Source organism: Podarcis erhardii (genome assembly GCF_964252035.2).
Source record: "Podarcis erhardii genome assembly, chromosome: Z".
In the NCBI taxonomy this organism is placed as follows: domain Eukaryota; kingdom Metazoa; phylum Chordata; class Lepidosauria; order Squamata; family Lacertidae; genus Podarcis; species Podarcis erhardii.
Genome location: NC_138504.1, coordinates 19,237,144 through 19,256,953, shown reverse-complemented (window position 1 = coordinate 19,256,953; position 19,810 = coordinate 19,237,144). Strand labels below are relative to the sequence as shown.

The 19,810-nt window shown below is 44.8% G+C and overlaps 2 protein-coding genes across 2 annotated transcripts in view; one reads left to right on the top strand and one right to left on the bottom strand.

The window, feature by feature from the left end:
• Positions 1-69: 69 nt before the first annotated feature.
• On the bottom strand, positions 70-18,323 carry CLIC2 (chloride intracellular channel 2). The gene is made up of 6 exons (XM_081848512.1): positions 17,835-18,323; positions 10,492-10,601; positions 8,739-8,864; positions 4,199-4,305; positions 2,890-3,071; positions 70-1,694 (listed from the first exon to the last, which is right to left on the bottom strand). The coding sequence occupies exons 1-6, from the start codon at positions 17,889-17,891 to the stop codon at positions 1,533-1,535; spliced, it is 744 nt and encodes a 247-aa protein (XP_081704638.1). The 5' UTR covers positions 17,892-18,323; the 3' UTR covers positions 70-1,532.
• LOC309334268 (protein eva-1 homolog C-like) overlaps positions 13,043-19,810 on the top strand; it is a 31,823-nt gene continuing 25,055 nt past the window's right edge. The window contains exon 1 of the mRNA XM_081848511.1: positions 13,043-13,125. The gene's annotated coding sequence lies outside the window, so the exon portion shown is untranslated. The remainder of the gene's footprint in view (positions 13,126-19,810) is intronic.

Below are 19,810 nucleotides of genomic sequence, written 5' to 3'. Positions count from 1 at the left end.
GCAACAATCATATTCAAGCAGTCTCCAGCAATGATTTTCCATACACATATCCAGGCCAAGTTGTAGAAGTTGTATATAAAATAAAGTTTATTATAAAGTTGTATATAAAATAAATGTTTTTTTAATAGACAGTAAACTAGCACATCTATTTTTTTAAGTGGAAAGTTTCCTTGTTCTAGTGCAATAGAAGAAGGCTAAGAGATTCCTTGAGAGACAAGCACACCAGCAGGTGCCTTTGTGGCACCTGAAAAACTAATACACATTATTGTGGCATAAGGGACCATGGTCAGCTGACACAGACCAGACTAGTTACCTATTTAGCGTAATATTGCCTCCTTTGACGGGCAGCCCAACTCTAGCTTCCTGGCCAAAGCAGAGTAAATGGCAGCCTGCCTCCCACTTGCATCAGTACCAATAATTTCAAAAGGCTTGCCCAGGGTCATTCAAGGGAAGAGAAAGGGTTAGGAACATCTCCTGCTTGAAACCTAAGACCCAGACAATGCTGAGCAAGATGGATCAATGGCCCAACTTTCAGAATAAGCAGCCTCCTATGTTCCTATGTGTGATGAAGTGGGCTCTGGCCAAGGTGCATTTATTAGGCAACAATACATGCCTTAAATCTTTAATGTGCCATAAGGACATCTGTGTTTGTTTGTTTTTTGTTTTGTTACAACAAACCTAGCACAGCTATTCCTCTGAAATTTATCCTTTAGAATCATAGAACTGTAGAGTTGGAAGGATCCTGAGGGTCATGTAGTCAATTCCCCTGCAACATAGGCATCTTGCCCACAGCTGTCCCTGGGTCAGCTGGGCCTCAAACCATCAACCTTCTGGTTAACAGCCAGACGCACTGATCCTATGCGCCACAGGAGGGCCAGAGATATATTTAATTGTTTTCCCCAGTGCATGGTACATACCTGTATATTTGATTACATTGCAGACATTGCTACTACCCTCATACAGTATCATTAGCTATTAACTGGGGTGGGCAACCAGCACAGTTAGGGCACAATCTTGTCAGCTGAGATGGCGCCAAAGGGGAACCTGGAGTGTTGTGGTTAGAAAATGGCAGCATTTAGTGATGATTGCCTTCACCAGCCCCAAGCAAGCATTTTACAGGTGTATGTTTCCCAGCCCCCACCCATCAGCTCTGGCTCCACCTACTGTTGGCCTCCCAGCTACCCGCCATACTAGTCTCAACGGCCACCAGCCCCCCACTGCCACATACCAACCATGTCCAAAGGTCATGGGTTGTTAGCTACTTCTGCCACCACAAAGTGGAATGTATAGCACTTCTGGGCAACTCATCATGGGAAGAAGGCACTCAGATGTGACAGAACAGACAGAATGAAGAGACATCTTTTTCCCTAAAAAAGTTTGAATAACTCCTTTAGGTCTAGTGTAGTGGAGTGTCCAGAACAAATGTGAGGGATGTCTCTTGAAGCCAGCATGATGAAAAGAACTCGCTGACGAGAGCCTCTCAAGAAGGAGAGTTGGAAATGCCAGGAGCCAACGTGAATGGAATATGGCTCTTAGCTCATCTTCTTGGCCACAGTGGCATAGGTGCGTTCAATCTCCTCATCAGCTGGGCAGGTATGACTGAACTCATCACGGGCGTAGGCATTGTGAAGATAGCGCCAAACTGCTGTCATCTCCAAGGGGATCTCAAAGTTGCGGTACTTTTTTGCAGCGATCTGAGGGGAACGGATGGATGTAGAGAAATAATAATAATTGGAGACTGATTTACTCTTAAGCACAAAGTGTTGCTCAGGAGAGAGAAAAGTTGGGGCAATTAATTAGTGATTAAAGCTGGTGCCAGGTTTGGCATGATCCCTGGGCAGGATTATCCAGCACCCCACCTTAGAAAGCTTCCTTGGTGGTAGAATTCCAGTGGGAAATGAGCAGCTGTCTGCCCTTGGTTGGTTCCAAGAGGCATCCATTTTAAATTGCCTACAGTGGCCCAGAGCGCAGAACATTGGGCACTCCAAGGCATCATGGGAAATTTTAAATGGCAGTCTCCCAGAACCCACTGCAGAGAGGGACATGTGGCAGCCATCAGCACTGGTGGGCCCTGCTGGAGTGTGTGGGCCCGGACGGCTGCATGCCAATTCCAGATGTAGTTAAGGTAGAGAGCATGACCTGGACAGAAGTTGACCACAGTCTCTCTGTGCTTTAGCTTACATAGAGGAACACAGGAAGCTGCTTTAAACTGAGTCAGACCATTGGTTTATCTAGTTCAATATTGCCTGCACTAACTGGCAGTGGCACTCCAGGGATTTAGAGGGAGGACATTCCTAGTCCTTCCTGTAGATGCTGGGGACTGAACCTGGGACATTCTGCATGGAAAGCAGATGCTCTGCCCATGAGCTAAGGCCCTTCCCAGCCCTTGTTTGTTGTATGGCAGTATTTGGGAAACTCTGATCATGTGGTCTAGTGACAAATATTTAGCCCTCTCAAGTCAAGGCTGCAATCAAGCAACATCTTGGGTGGAAGACAAGCTGCAGTGGAACAGAAACAGTGCTGTAAGTGACAGATGTGGTGTATAAGAGTGTTGAACTCTGACCTGGGAGACCAGGGTTCAAATCCCCATTTAGCTGTGAAGCTCACTGGCTGACCTTGGGCCAGTCACCGTCTCCCAGCCCCACCAACCTCGTGGAGTTGTTGTGAGGATGCAATGCAGATTGGTGAACCAAGTGCACCACCCTGAGCTCCTTGGAGGAAAAGGTGGTATATAAATTTAATAACTAAAATAAAATACAATAATAATAAACATGGGGCAGAAAGGGAAATGCCTTCTTGCATCCCTACCCATAAGCAGCCGCTTGGAGAACTGAGCCTTGATCTCTGGAACAGACATCGTCAGCTTAGTATACTGGGAAATGTACTCACCTTGATTATGTGGAGTTTAGGGAGCAGGTTGCAATCAGCTAATGTCATCCAATTCCCATCTAGGAACTTTCTCTTGGAGACCAGCACATCTTCTGCACAATCTTGGTCAATTTCCTCTGGGAGTGGGGTGCTTAAATAATCATCCAGGCGCTTGAATTCTCTCAACAAAGCCTTTTCCATATCTGAATCATAAGAACCAGCCACGAATTTAAGTGTTTGTCCAATTTAAACAGTTTTAGTCCATCATTTCGCTTTTGCTTTCTAACCAATTTTATCTATTGATTGATGGACTGCCCTGAAATATGTCAACACTGTTATATTTTAAGGGCTTTGCAGATGGGCAAGATAATGGCTACATTTGGCTGCCAAGCTATACCATAGCTCAGCATGAACAAACCTAGGAAAGCATTGGGCTTGCACAAACACCTTTCCTTCTGTCCACCCCTGGCACAACCAGGAGGAGAATGGGGGTGCTTGTTGCTTCCAGTTTTGCTTAACCATCAGGGCTTGTCCAGCCATTAGATGGGGTGAGGCTCCCACCGCAGGTGGTGGAAGCCCTCCAGATGGCAACCCTTTCATTGCTTCCATCAGTGGCAGAGAAGTGATGCCTGCATCAGCACTGATTTTGGCTGACACCTTGCCAATTTCAGGCAAGATATTGCCGAAATCAGACAAGACCTCACAGAGCATGGGAGATCTCACTTGAAATCGACAAGATCTCACCCCAAATCAGTGCTGATGCTAGTGCCACTTCTCTGCCATCAATGGAGGTGGCAGGGCAGGTGGTGCAGGCAATTTGGTGATTAAAACCAATTAAAAAACCCTCGAGGAAATTAATCTGGATTTTAGTGCAAATTTATTCTTGTAAACACATTTTTTGCCCACAGTGTTCACTCACGTACAGACTTCTGTAATGCACTTTTGAATATGATTCTCACTAATATATTTGCTTTTATGCTCTAATATGTGCATTTTTGTAAACATTGGTTGGTTGGAAAAGTGGCACCACAAAATTTGGATAAGTGCACATGGCAAAGGACAGCGGTATTTTAGTTTGTGTATCATTTTGGGAAGGAGAAATTCAATTAAATAAATTTAAATACTTAACTAACTGACCAACTGCATCCCAGATAACTCGGTTCTGTCCCCCCTAACATGAAGCCTGCCCCCCTAAAATAAATGCCATGACTCCCAAATTATCGAGTCCCCTCTTATGAATATGATAATACAATTAGCATCACCCCTATGTATTATCCTTGCTTATTTCATTCTAGATATTTCCCAAAGGAAATAAAGTTAATAATCTTACTTTTGTTTGCTTCCTTGTGGGGGTTCTTGATGTACGCAGAGAACTTGGCAAAAATGTTCCTGCCAACAGCCATAGAATCCTGGTTTTGTGGGGTGAGCCGGGGGTATCTTAATTAGAAGTACAGAGTTAATTTAGATGTGCAGGAAAATAACTCAGAACTCTCATGCTTCCATCGAACTAGCCACTTGCTTATGTTATTGTCTCGAACCCCATCTCATAAGAGCTTGAAAGCACAAGAGACACAATTCTGGACACCATAACAAGGTATTCTAGAGACATGGCATACAACTGAGCACAACACAAGGTCTCTGAAGCCTCAGAAGGGTAAAAAGGGGCAGAGTCTGGTAGGGGAGGGGTGGAGGCTAGTGGTACCCAGCAGAAACAGGAGGTGGAACCTGGCAGGTTATAGGAAATACCTGGTAGCTGAGTAAACAGTGTTATCTCTCAAGCTAAGCAGAAAACAACCTGCCCCCCTGATTCTGGCTTCTCCCCACTAAGATTTTACACCTCATTCTCAAGACTCTAAGAGGCAAGCTAAACCCTGAAGCTTCAAGTCAACTGTTGAGATGGTACAGAGAAATCCTGTATCTAAGTGGAAGTGTTGTCTTCAGTTTTGCAGGGAGGGTAAGTCCTGGACAAGATGCCTTCAGCCACCACTGTCTAGGCATCCACCTCCTCATTGCTTTTGCCACTGTGTGCTGATTTGTGTTGTCAAAATGACATAAGGAAAAGCCCTGCTGCTGCACCAGGCCAGCCAGTGGCCCATCTAGTCCTGCATCCTGTTTTTGCAGTGGTCATAGGAAACCCGCAAGGGACCCCTTGGGCCAATTTGCATCACCACTGAAAAGGATGCTGCTGCTGCTGGGAGCCCAATGATGCTGACCTTTTAAAAATAAGCTTTGCTACTAGGCAACAAAATTTGATCAGGCAGGGCTGGCAATTTGCTGAGCATTCAGCCTCTGCACAGCTGTTAAAGCCCTTCTGGTGCTGGTTTGTGGGAAGAGAAAAGCATGTAGGTACCAGCAATGCAACTTACAACCAGCAGAGGGTACTGCTGTAATACTTTGCATTTCCTTCGAGCCCTTGGCACTGACCTTTTAGGCTGTGGACACACCATATATTTAAAGCACATCGTTTCCCCCAAAGAATCCCGGAAACTGCAGTTTGTCCCTCACTGAGTTATACTTCCCAGCACCCTTAATAAACAACAGTGCCAGGATCCTTTAGGGAGTATCACGTGGTTTAAACATGCTTTAAATATATGGTATGCCTTAGTGTAAGGGACGCGGGTGGCGCTGTGGGTAAAACCTCAGCGTCTAGGACTTGCCGATCGCATGGTCGGCGGTTCGAATCCCCGCGGCGGGGTGCGCTTCCATTGTTCGGTCCCAGCGCCTGCCAACCTAGCAGTTCGAAAGCACCTCTGGGTGCAAGTAGATAAATAGGGACTGCTTACCAGCAGGAAGGTAAACAGAGTTCCGTCTGCTGCGCTGGCTCGCCAGATGCAGCTTGTCACGCTGGCCACGTGACCCGGAAATGTCTGCGGACAGCGCTGGCTCCCGGCCTATAGAGTGAGATGAGCGCACAACCCTAGAGTCTGGCAAGACTGGCCCGTACGGGCAGGGGTACCTTTACCTTTACCTTTTTATGCCTTAGTGTCTTAAGCTGAAATTTTGACACCAAAGTGTCTTTTGGGATTTTTTCTTTTTTTTTCACAACAAAGGGATGTGGAACATGAAAACAGCATAGTTCTCTGGGTGCAATCTATACTCTCGTGTGACACCTGAAAGACTAGATTCAGAATGGCATACACTTTCTTTCTCCCCAAGAAGATAAGAACCATTGCAGCCTAGTGGTTAGAGCACAGTACTTGTGGCCCTCTGGGTGTCATTGGACTCCAGCTCCCATCAGCCCCAGCTAGCAAAGCATCTGCATTTCTCTTGCGCTTGCGACTGATTGCAAGGGAGACCCTTATGCAGAGCATTAGTCCTTTAAAGTGCCTCCTGTTTACTGCAGCTGTAGCCAGAGAATTGAGAGAGCACGTGCCAACTATGACCGCATCTTGGCTATGCTCCTATCCTTAGCTCTCTTGTTTCCCTTGGCTTGGCTATGGATGCACAGTCCTTTAAAGAGCAAAGAGACCCCATAAGGGAGTGGGGGTGGAAATAAATTATTGAACATCTCTGCCATTGCATCCCTACAATTGAACACTGGGGCATGCATGTAGTCTTCCCATCTGCAACCTTCTTTGTGCCTCTTCCACTTTCTTTGGGGCTCTCTGTGTCCTTCTCTCTCCTCCTCGACACCCCCCCCCCTCTTCCCTGCAGTGATAGAGAACTTCCCTTTATTGTTTTTTAATCTCTCCAGCCAATACACTTCCTCCCCGATCCTGGTGGGGAAACAGATGGGTTTTACAAGCAGTCCCTGTCTCTCAACGGGAGGCCAAAATCACGGTCACTCCACCCCCTGCAAGAGGTCGTTGCTTAGTTGCATATGTTCACTTCACATTCCGAAAGACACAGCTATCACGTTGGTGAGCATCCTAGCGGAGCTAAAATTGTGTCGCTCTGGACTCTGTTGCTGTCGCCTTCTGTACAGGGGTCAGGAAATTTTGGGATGGGAAACCTGTGCACTCCAACTCCCATCAGCCCCAGCCATCATGGTCAAGGATCAAGGATGGTGGGACTCACTAGTCCAAAGGCAAAGGACAAAATGCTGCCCCCTCTGCATTCCTTGTAGAGAATCCAACTAGATTGGCAATTGATTCTTATTACTTCAGTCCTGATGACAGGCCAGAATCCTCTCAGCACACCTGAAGGCATCAAATCAGCTTGAGGGGGAGCATGGCAGGCCAAGAAGCATGCACCGGGAAAGGCCAGTGGATTTGGAGGGAACAACCAGAGAGCAGCTACCACTGCTCACCAGTGTCTGCTGCTTGAGGCAGTAGCCTCAGTGTGCCTTGTGGTAGGGCAAGCCCTGTCTTGAGTCACACATCCCTGCCACGGTGGAGGCAAAAACCAGTTTTGTCTGGTGAGGACAGAAAGAAAAACAACAGGAAAAGAGTGGAGGCACTTCCAGACAGTTGCTAATTTTTGGTGGGATTCAACCACATACCAGCAAAATCAAGCTGTGTAACTGGGAGACCTTTCACAAAAAACCCAGTTCTCTGAAAGATCAGACTTTCTGCAGTAAGGAAAGGAATGGGGAAATGCACTGGGAAGTATAGGACAACACTTACTCTGATGCAACGTCATCTGACCTCCATACAAACAAAGCAAGATGGATGCTCATTAAGTAGCCAATATTCACTAATCTCCGTGCATACATATTGGGGTGAATGCTCCATAAACAGGGTGTTTGGAAGCACTCAGAAATGAATTTTTGGTTTCACCCGGGGAGCTGGATTTCCTAAATAAAAAAATTCCAAGTAGACTGACATTACGTGTTGGGCTAGCAAGGCCTGCCTGTGTGCTTGCTTCTGCACCCTTATATCTTTCTCGAAACACAAATGATTACGATGGCACAACCATTTCCCAGTGGCCTAAAGAAAATAGATGCTGTAAGGGCTGCTATGGGCTTCCTACGGTAGATGGGAGGAGCCTGATATAATAGTGCCTTATTCTCCTTTCCCCAACAATAGAATGTTGACATATTCTTTGGACGAAGGAGTGCTTTTATATAGTGTGTTATAAATAAATCTATTTATACCTCTTCTGTTTATAAAAAGGGTAGAGCATGCAGCACAAGCCGTGTTTATTTCCAAGGTCTGACTGATGCAAGTTCCTGATTCTAGTCACATCCACACCATACACTGAAAGCACTGTTATACCACTTTACCATCCATGCAAACTGTAGCTTATTAACAGCACCCTTAACACAGTACAGTTCCCAGGATTCCCCACATCTATTAAAGTGGGAGAATAGTGTTTTAAATGCATGGTGCAGCTGTGACCAGCCTTTTTTTATCTGTTCCTCACTGCCAGCATCCCACAGCCCCTCATCTGCAGGTAATAAGGCTCCTGTCCCTTTAACCATGGCAGCACAGGTAAAACCTCAACAGATGCAGCTTTCTCCCTCAGCGACAGCACCATGATAGGGAATACTTTATTCAATGCCTTTCTATGTGCTTCACAGCTGTTAAAGACACTTGAAGCCCTGCCAAAGGTGGTAGTTGCAAAACCTATCCTCCTGGTTCATTTAGGGAGCATTGCACATTCGGTCAGAGTGAAAGGGACAGTCAAACAGATTAAATAACCCACAGCTTGAATTGCCCTGCTTAGTTTGAATTGACAGGATGCAGCTTTTACAAGTGGTCGATTAGAGGAAGGCAGTTTCTCTACATTGTGCATCAAAAATGCAACAGGATTCTGCCTCAGCACCTGGCATTGCACATGAAGAAGAGAGTGCCTCTGTACATGCATCAAGTGCTTTTTCTGCACAACCGAAATAACATCTGAAATCAGGGCAAAAGGGCTAACATTTTCAGAGGGATATGTAGCTAGGAGGAAATGAAAGGAGCCTAAGATGTTAAATATTGAGGTACTTGGGTGGTGGAAGAGTCTGCTCCAGAAAGTCTTCAATCTTCAGGAAGTCTGTTTTCAGCTCCTTGTTGAACACCATGAATGGAGGCTTGGTTCCAGGGGCCAGGTCCTTTAGCTCATCAGGTTTCCTAAACAATGGGGGTCAACAGAAGAAGGAAAGGAAAAGGAAAAGAGTCTCCTTCTGCCTATATTGGAGGTATTCTGCCTATATCGGAGCCTAAATGGAGGCTCCATTTAGATATCATGGCTAGTAGCCACTCCTCGGAGCTTCTTTTCAAGACTGTGCATCTATCTCCACGTGGCTATCACTGCAACAATGGCCCTGCATCCCAAAAGTTAACTGTGTATTGCAGGGAACCTCAGGCCTGAGGGCCAAATGCACCCCTCCAGGCTACTCTATCAGGCCTTGGGGATTATCCCCAGGCCACACCCACTTCCCAGATTGACACCCTCACCGAAACAGCTTTGCATCATCCTTGAGTGTTTTTGCCTGATTGGAATAGATGTTTGCCTCTATGGCAGACAGAGTGTGTGTGTGTGTGTGTGTGTGTGTGTGTGTGTGTGTGTGTAGATAGATGCTGTGTGTGTGTGTGTGTGTGTGTGTGTGTGTGTGTGTGTGTGTGTAGATAGATGCACAGACTTTAAAAGAAGTTTCATCTAGAAAGATGCAGACCTTATGGCTACAATACAATGTTTTTTCCTTTCTTCCCCCAGCTACCCACCTCTCTGCTTTGTTTAACCAGTTCTGCCTGATTAACAATTCTCGAGAACTCAGAAGCTTGTTCACAATTCCTTCGGAGGCTAAGCGAAGGGCCTTTGCCTGTGCCCGTCTCAACTGTTTTCCTACAGCAGTTTTGTCGGGTCGTTACTCCAGAGTTCCCATCGCAAATAGAACATGCACCTGCAATGACACGGCTCTGGAGACTATGGAACATGTAATGCTCTTCTGTCCCAACTGGACAGATGAAAGATCTCGGTTTCTAACTCCTCTCGTGAACAAGCTTCATCTCCCAATCCAGCCTTGGATAGTGTCCCTTCTTCTGCAGGATTCTGACTGTTGGATTACTGAGATGACAGCTAACTTCCTGCTTAGTGTGATGAAGAGGAAAGCGGCACCAACTTCTTCTTTAATACCACAGCTGTAGTCGCCACGCCGCACAATCGAACCTGTTTTTGTATTCTCTGTCACTCGATGTTTTAAATCCCCTGTTACTTTTCCTATCCCCATTTTTTTTCAAAGTATTCGACCAGGATGACATCTACTTTTACCTCCCCACCCCCATTTTATGTTGTTATTTCTATGTATATTATGCTATGGCCACACGGCTAATGCAATAATATATATATATATATATATATATATATATATATATATATATATGCTTTCGTAGATTTTCACGGGTACAGGAATGCAGGTTTTGGTGTCCTCGGGTGTCTTCCCGTGTAAAAGTTGGGGTGTCTAGGCGACGTTTCGACGAGGTCTCACTCGTCATCTTCAGGCTGGTGCTTTCGGCTTCTTTGTTCCAGTAACAAGAAGCCGAAAGCACCAGCCTGAAGATGACGAGTGAGACCTCGTCGAAACGTCGCCTAGACACCCCAACTTTTACACGGGAAGACACCCGAGGACACCAAAACCTGCATATATATATATATATATATATTCCTAATAAAGATGCTGCCAAACTGCAGGTCTTGGAATTTCTCTAATCTTTTGTGAAGCATGAAGGATGCAGAGGTCCACCTCCATCCTCTTACCTGGTCATATCAACTGTTGTCACGTTGAACCGGACACCTTTGAGCCACAAGACCATGAAGAGGCTTTGGCAGAAGGGGCAGTTCCCAATGTTCTCTCCATCTAAGCCAGCCTGCAGTTAGAGGCAGAATGGGAAGCACTCAATGGCCATCCCTCTATGAGAGGAGCTTCACAACACACACACACACACACACACACACACGCGACAAGGAAAAAAATCTGGCAGTTCTAAACAGCTAATTTTCTGCATTATACGGTGCACATGCAACAGAGAAATCTCAGATCATGCTGGCAGCTGCTTTGTGGAAAATGGTGGTTAAAAAATGCTTTATTTATTTAGTGTTGGGTGTTCACAGAACTTAGAATTTTAGAGCTGAATGGGGCCTTAGAGGCAGGGTTCCCCCCAGCTGGAACTTGCTGGAACTCAGTTCCGGCACCTCTTAAGTGGGCACCATTGCCATTATAAGAGAACAAGGGAGGCGTTTATGGTGAGTTCTGGCACCTCTTTTTCCAGAAAAATAGCACTGCTTAGAGGTAATCAAATCTACACACCCCATTTAATGCAGGATGTGAAGTACAAGATACAACTACAGCATCCTTGGAAGGTGACTGTTTTCCCTTTGCTCAAATAGCCCCAGAGATGGAGAGTTCACCTCCTCTCACTTTACATCCATCATAGTAACGCCATAAAGGAGGTCAGTGTCGGTATCCCAGTATTTTGGAGAAGGGGATGAGAGAGGTGCTAGCCACAGGAGAGGTGAGATTTAAATGTCAGTAGTTTTTACCACTACATTAGCTCCAGAGGAAACTCTAAGTATGGCAACCTGAGGCAGTGATTAAGGGTGCATTGTCAGTATTTCTGGATGGGATGCATTTGCATACAAGCAAATACAAGTTGCATAGTTATAGCTGATGGGGAGATCTTCTGCAACAAACACACTTCCCCGCAACATTGGACTTTTTGCAATAAGGAAAGTGATGGAGAAAATGCACTGGAAAGTGTGGGATAACACTTGTTTTGATGCAACATCATCTAATCTGTTTGTTATTATGGTATGTATTTTAGTGTTTTTATATTTTAAGCTGCCCAGTGATCCTCAGATGAAGGGCAGTATACATTTAAAGTACAGTGGTACCTCAGGTTACATACGCTTCAGGTTACAGACGCTTCACGTTACAGACTCCGCTAACCCAGAAATAGTACCTCGGGTTAAGAACTTTGCTTCAGGATGAAAACAGAAATTGTGGGGTGGCGGCACAGCAGCAGCGGGAGACCCCATTAGCTAAAGTGCTGCTTCAGGTTAAGAACAGTTTCAGGTTAAGAATGTACCTCCGGAATGAATTAAGTACATAACCACTGTACATTTAAAACACCTGACCTTCCTCAAAAAAATCCTGGCAACTATAGTTTGCTAAGAGTTCTGTCAATTATAGCTCTGTGAGGAGTAAGCTGCAGTTCCCAAGATTCGGGGGGGGGGGAGAGTCATGTGCTTTAAAAGTACTTTACATGTATGTATGTTGTATATGCAACCACTATCTAATGCTCCTGCAAACAAATCAAGATGAATGCACCCTCAACTAGAATTAAATTTTCACATAATATGTACATGTATGGGCATCTACTCAGATGTCAGTCCAGTTCTGTGGGTCTTATTTCCATGTAGAGGTAAAAGTAAAGGGACCCATGACCGTTAGGTCCAGTCGTGGCCGACTCTGGGGTTGCGGCGCTCATCTTTCTTTACTGGCCGAGGAAGCTGGCGTACAGCTTCTGGGTCATGTGGCCAGCATGACTAAGCCCCTTCTGGCAAACCAGAGCAGTGCACGGAAACACAGTTTACCTTCCCGCCAGAGCGGTACCTATTTATCTACTTGTACTTTGAGGTGTTTTCGAACTGCTAGGTTGGCAGGAGCAGGGACCGAGCAACGGGAGCTCACCCTGTTGCGGTAATTCAAACCACCGACCTTCTGATCGACAAGCCCTAGACTCTATGGTTTAACCTACAGTGACACCCGCGTCCATGTAAGCATGCATAATATTACTATGTTGGAGTGAGGGAACAGATGAAGGCAGGAATTGAGTGTGTGAGGGAGAGAAAGACGGGTTCCAGATGCAAATAGGACAGGTGGCTCCTGCAATTTTAATGGATGTATGGAAGAATGAACTCTTGCAAGCTGTAGCTTGTTATGCAAGCTGCAGCTACTGAAATGCGCTCCTCTACACAACTAAAGTGTAGCAGCCTAGCTCTCTTTCTCCAGCCACCTGAGAAATGGAGTCATTGCTGGGACATGGTACTCATTCCTATGCAGCTACTCAGATGAAAGTTCCATTGAGGCTTACTCCAATGCAAACTTGCACAGAACTGTAGCCTAGACTCCGATTCTTGAGCAAGTTACCAGTCTCCAAATCTCATACCACTTTGAAATGGGTTTTGGGAACTGTTTTGTTGCAGCAGCAAATTAAGCCCTTAGCTTTGCTTGTTGTTATTCCTGAGTCCTGACGTCGAGCAGGACTCCACACCATACATTTAAAACGTGACTTCTCCCAAAGCATCCTGGGAACCGTTGTTTGTTAAGGGTGCTGGGAATTGCAGCTCTGTGAGGGGCAGTGCCCATAACAGTTTCTGGGATTCTTTGAGGTAAGCCATGTGCTTTGGACGTGTGTTGGATGTGTTTTAAATGCATAGTGTGGATCTGCCCTTATCCTGCCACCAGCTGCAATGCCCCTTGGCCCGCACCCCAGGCACAACAGACAGCGGTCACCACTGAGTAGATCTCATGAATAGATCAGCAGGCTAAGCCCACCCCATCTCAAACCCTGGGAGGTGCTGCTTAGCTAGAAGCTGGCATTATTTATTTTCTTTCTCTTGCTTTCAAATGAAACCGTACATTGCTTCCGTTTCCGTAGGTGGGAGCTGTATCAGGGGTGAAAGCAATACTGAAAGCCCTTGGTGTTCTTTGCCAGTCTATTGTGGCAAAACATTATCTTCTTGGCCTGTGGCTGTCAGGGCCTCGGGAAGTGAGATAAAGGAAAATACACAGAACTCTTGGTTGGGAAACCTGGAAGGAGAATGACAGTGTTTTGGTATTGTAGTCCAACAGGAAGGGAGTCTGCACACTGGCCAGGGAAAACCTCAAGAGGGAAGGTGTGGAGGAAATAATACACTAAAGTTTTCCATAACAATAATCCCCATCCTTTTATTTCTGTTTCTTTTCATTAGTGAAGCTAAGGAGCCTATTCATCTTTTCCAGAGATCAAATCTGTGTTTTCCCCACAACAACACCCTCTTTGAACTCTTGAGATTTGATGTGGAAATAACTTCACACAATCATGTTAGCCTGTTTTAGTTTAGTCTAAGGTATAGAAACTTATTTTCAGAAAATGAAGAAAAAGAAAAGAAACAACCACCTGGCAACTTCCCACTTTCCCAATATAGGCTTGTTCACATGTTACACTGAACAGAGGGACAAGTTGTCCCCACATGTGGACAAGTGTTTGTGTGAAAGTACAGGAGCGCACAGCTCAACCACTGTGTTCACACGTACACAAAATGTACACTTATTAAATATGATGTTTGAACACCGCTTATGTCAGGCCTAGACTGGTTTAAGTATTGTGGGGTGTACTTTGTTTTTCTACTAGAACCCAGAGATCCACCAACCAGGGGCATTGTTAAGAGAATGGACCATGAAACCCAACCTCTGGTACCTTAATTATGATTTGTTAAGATAAATGAAGCCGTAGCACTTCAGAGAGGTGATGTCAGCAATCTTTACAATGCTCCTGCAAGGTAGACCAGTAATACTATATCAATTTACTGATGGGTTGCTCTCCAGCAACCACTGTTGCCTGCAGCTGGCCCTCAGGGGCAAAGAAATTGCACACCCCTTGTATACTACTTAGTTTCAGCAAAACGTCAATTTCAGTTCTCTTTGTTTCTCATTTTTCAAAACTTAAATTGAGTTCTCCACATTTTACAGAAAATTGTGATTAAAAAAAAGATTCATTGTGATAATGTGCCGGCATTTCTCCTAATACACACTTTTTAATATGCAGTTTTGACTAAATACACATCTTTGCAAGCAATTTCCCCATATGCAATGCATTTTTCTTTGATATTTACACTAATATATTAATTTAATGTACACTTTCCTCTAATGTATGCATTTTTAAAAAAAATAATTGTAAACATGGTCTGGCTTCGAAGAATAGCTGCGTTTTGGTTCACGTGTTCTTTCAGATTTGATGGATTCGCTTTTAAATGCAAAGTGAATTGCCTGATGAGAGTTATAGTCCAGCAACAACTGCAAGGTGCAGTTACATCTTGTAATGTTGCAGAGGAGGGCATAACTGGTCAGCATGAACCCTTAACAAGACCAATACATTACAAGGTAGGATGGGGAACCTGTGGTCCTGCAATTGTTGTGGATTCTCCTTCCTTGGAGGTTTTTAAGCATAGGTTTGATGGCCATTTGTCATGGATGCTTTAGGTTAGGGGGTTGGACTAGATGACCCTTGAGGCCCCTTCCAAGTCTAAAATTCTAAATTATACGATTCTGTGATTCAGTTCCTACCTCTGCTGCAACATTTCATTACCGGTTACACTTGTAATCTATAGTACAGCCGTAGCTTAGGCTATACCTTCAAAGTACATTTGAAACACATTCTTGTTTCAGACTCTTGGCTCTGTAGTTCACCCCTCACAGAATTACAATTCTTAGAAACCCCTAACAGTGCCCAGACGTCTTTTTGGGTATGTGTGCTTTAAATGTGCTTTAATGTATCGTGTATGCACCTTAAAGACTCAAGCTGTGCCCACACTATAACTTTGGAGCGTATTCGAAGCACATTCTTTCCCTCAAGGAATTCTGGGCACTGTAGTTCACCCCTCACAGAGTTACAATTCTTTTTTCTTTTTTAAACAAACAATGTTATTAAAAGGTTTTCCACATATAACACAATAAAAACCAAACAAAGGAAATATCTAAAGAGAGCAAAAGAATAAAAAGGAAAAAGAAAGAGAGAGGAAAAAGAAAAAAGCAACACACAACATACGATTTTTTTAATATTCTATCAACCTTCTGTCTTAGACTTCAATTCACAGAGATGCATGTCTTCCCAGCTTCCACCTGGGACAGCTCCCATCTTTCTCAGCCTCACACCTTGAGGAAAAACCATTCTATTCTGTCTCTCACACAGAACTCTTCTATCAATCTTTCAGTTATAATTTTCAGCAACCCTTCACAAACCACAGTGCCCAGAAGTATATGAGAGGAGAATGGGCTTTGAATGTGCTTTAAAGGTACAGTTTGCACAAAGCCTTAGCAAGAGAGGCTGAAAGATATAGCCTTAAAAGAATAACAACAACAACAACGAAATAAATACTTCAGCCATTTTTTGGGCACTGCACAGTTCTTATCTGTATCCTGTAAAAACATTCACATTTACTATGGGACAGATCTCTGTGACAGGGTTGATAAGTTAAGGGTGAACGTCAGGCACAACAACTTCCTGAGAGGAGCACTGCCTCTCCCCACGCTGGTCCCCAAACTAACTAAGCTTCTGAAAACACCGAAAGCCAAGCAAACAGTGTGGAATCTGTGGCATGAATCTGTGGTGGAGGCAGCCTTTGGTTGCACATGCAACATACATTTAAAGCACAGGCACCAAAGAAGCATGGGAACTGTAGTTTATCCCTTACAGAGCTACAACCCAGTACCCTGAACAAGCTACAGTTTCCAGCATTCTTTAGGAGGCAAATTGGCTTTAAATGTATGGTGTGTACCTGGCTCCCGTGGGTGCACTGTGTACACATCAGTACACTAAATCTTCAGTGTTGTGCAAATCCAAGCAAGTCCAAACTTTTGGGTCTGTGAACTGGTCACACCCAAGCATGAAACCAAAACTTTGGTGTGTCAGACAGGCTATTTATAAGCACAAAGAAGTGCACAAACACATAGGAACATAGCACATTAATGCAGTGGCACAGTTAAGCTAATCTTAAACTCTGGACTAAGTGGATGGTACTCAACTAAGATGCTGAGATTGTTAAGGGATCTACTGTTCCCCGCACAGATCTACAGTTTTCAGAGTTCCCTGGAAGAGGGATGATTGTTAAGCCACTCAAGGAATTGTAGCCCCATGATGGGGATAAAGGTCTCCGAACACTCTCAGCGCCCTTAACAAACTACAGTTCCCAGGATTCTTTGGGAGAAGCTGTGAATGTTGAAACCACTTTAAATGGATAGTACAGATGGAGCCCAAATTTGTTCCATTAATTTCAACAGGTCTTCTGCGAGGCACATACCTCCACATGTGGTGGGAGTGCCCCAAAATCCAACTATTCTGGACAACAACCATACGAGAAATAAGTAAAATAACCAAGCAAGTATTAGAAATCACCCCAGAAATGGCCCTACTAAACATCTTCCAAGACAACAATGCCCATTTGCACCACAAAGAACTCATAACCCACCTACTCTCAGCAGCTAGAAGCATCATAACCAGACACTGGAGAGACCTGTCAGGAATAAGTATGGACTAATGGTACCAAACACTATGGGAAACAGCCTTACTAGAAAAATTAACCAATAAACTGAAACTGACATGGGGACAAATAAAAAAAGACACCTTCACCCCGGTATGGCTCCCTTTTATCATGTACACAGCCCAACAAGACAATGACAAAAATCCACCAACAGCATACAAATCAAAATGGCTAACCTGATCCAAAACACTCACCCACCCCACCCACCCCACAAAAACAAAGACCACCACAGCCAACCACAAATGAATAACCATACCCTAGGCAAACCCCAACCTCTCTCACCACCAAAGGAACACAAGCGAACAGCAAAGAACCTGCACAAGCAACGCTGACACCAAACCCTACATTTGGTAAGTAAAATAGAAACATCGCCACAAGACCCCACCCCCATCCATCTTCCCCCCATCCACCTCCTTCCCCCTTTTCTTCCTAATGTCTCAACAAATGAAACTGATTTGTAAAAATGTTACATGGGGGGGGGGGAAATACGAGAGAGAGACATTGCAAACACTTTTGTAAATCAAGAAAATCTTTAATAAAAAAACAAACAAAGAGGTCTTCTGCGAGTAAAACTTAGTTGAATGACTCCTATAAGTCTTACAGGATTATTTCACTTAACTAAGCCAGCCCAACTGCATTTGGGGACCTTCCTATTCATTCTGGGAAGAAGGGAAAGCAGCAGCTGATCTGAGGCTGATGCAAAAATACCCCAGGGCTTTTGTTGCAGGTCCCATTACTAAACATATTTTGCTGACCGGCTTCTGCCCCAAAGCTTCACCATGAATTAGTCCAACCCTTACCTTGACAAAGAGCTCAATCTCCGGTTCCTTCAGGGGGCTGCGAAGTCGACTTGCCATCGTCTCTTCTTCTGCCCGCAAAACACTGCTGGTGAACGGTTATTTTGCTCTGGTTGTCTCTCAACAAATGTCCACAGGGAAGCAGGTGGGAGTTCTGACAGTACAGTACGGAGTTTTTCTCCAGGCAGCCGTGAAGATGAGTCCCTCTCCAGGACTGTATGTCACTTGGCTATGAGTTCACCCCCGTCACTTTCCTTCCTTCCTCCAAACTATTTAAGCCAGGAGCTTTGAGGTGTGCAGACTGACCCCATGGGGTGGGGGGGATTTCCACAGAGGCCTGCCAGGTTCCAGGCGTGAGTCAGCAATGTTGGGCTATCAAGGAGCAACACACCACCTTCTCCTCTGGTATATCAAGGAAGCCAGATGTTGCCCTGACTCTCTGAGAAACATCCCAGAATAACTTCTGTTCTTTGAGTGCAACTCCACAGCTACCAGAGTTTCTATTACAGGAAACAAACCGGAGATTTTCCTGTAGTGGTTTAAGAGGTCGCTTATTTAATATATCACTCCTAGATTTGGGGGATTTTCTGGGGTATGTGTGATACCTTCTCTCAAGCACTTTCAGTATACTAAGATACTCCCATTTTTGAGGGCCCAGGGGCACATTTAGAAATCTAATAAACTGTCATGGGTACCATGAAATACCCTTTCCACACACTGGTGATGCTCAGACACACAAAGAACTGGAAAAAACAGCCCCTTGACAAAATTTCCCCATAATATATCATACTGCAACACACACCTGCAACCCCACAGACTCCAATGCATACAAATACAACCCCACATACCAACACAAACCCCGGTAAAATACACCTATTACTCCCTCACATCCAGAACCTCACAAACCCCAAAGCATCTGAAACTTCCACATCCCCTGCAACCCCACATCCCCTTCCTACGACCCCACACATTATTGCTAGAGCAGGGTGTTCCAATATGTGGCCCACATGTGGCCCTCAAGGCCTTTTTTTGGTGGCCCTCAGCAACATTTTATGCTGCCCCTCACCCCGCGGCTGAGTGTCTGTGCAGGATGGGAGGGATGGGAATGAAGAAAGGAATATTCTGGAAGATCAGATAACTGACTGGCAAGAACCCTGGCATCATTCCACACTGCAACATTTTATTGCAGATCCCATGACTAAACTCAATATGTTTACACTTTATATTTTATTTCATTTAATAAACAAAATGAAAACAAAACTCTAAAAATAAACAAAAAACTATCACTCAACACAACTGAATCTTTCCCCTTATTTTGAAGGGAGGAAGTTTTCCTCTTTAAACAATTTAACAAAGCCTAGAAACTGTAGAGAAACCATGCTGCTTTTCTTCGGAGCAAGCCACGAGGCAAAACCGGCTGATGTTTGTCCAGTATGTTGTGTTCTGCCATAAATAGCCGCCTTTCACAGCTCTGTTTAAAGAGCTCCACTGGTGCTCCTCTGTGTCTTGCCTTTTTGTCCTTGCTGACCTCAGTTTTCAAAACCAGCGTATTCTGTAGGCAGTGGTGGATGAGACAATCTCTTTGGCTGTGGGCATTCAACCAAACTTATTGATGTGTTGCTGAGGGATTAACCCAGCCTTCCCCAGCCCAGTGCCCTCCAGATGTTTGGGACTATGGCTCCCACCAGCCTCACTCAACACAGACTTTGGGGTTCAAGAACCCCACAGCCCCTGCTTTTGTGGGGAGGGAGCAGCTGCCTGGCTTTCTGTTCACCTCACCTTGGCCTAGATTTTACCAAGGGATTGTCCAGGCTGCTACTGATCTCTTGGCAAAACTGCTGCTTTAAAGTACAAACCAAAATCGATAGGCATCATAACCCAGGTGTATGATGGCCAATTTAAAAATGAAGCTGAGAGGATATATATATCTGCAAGCTGAGTAAGTGATTGTCTAGGGCCTCAGACCACAAGGGGCATCT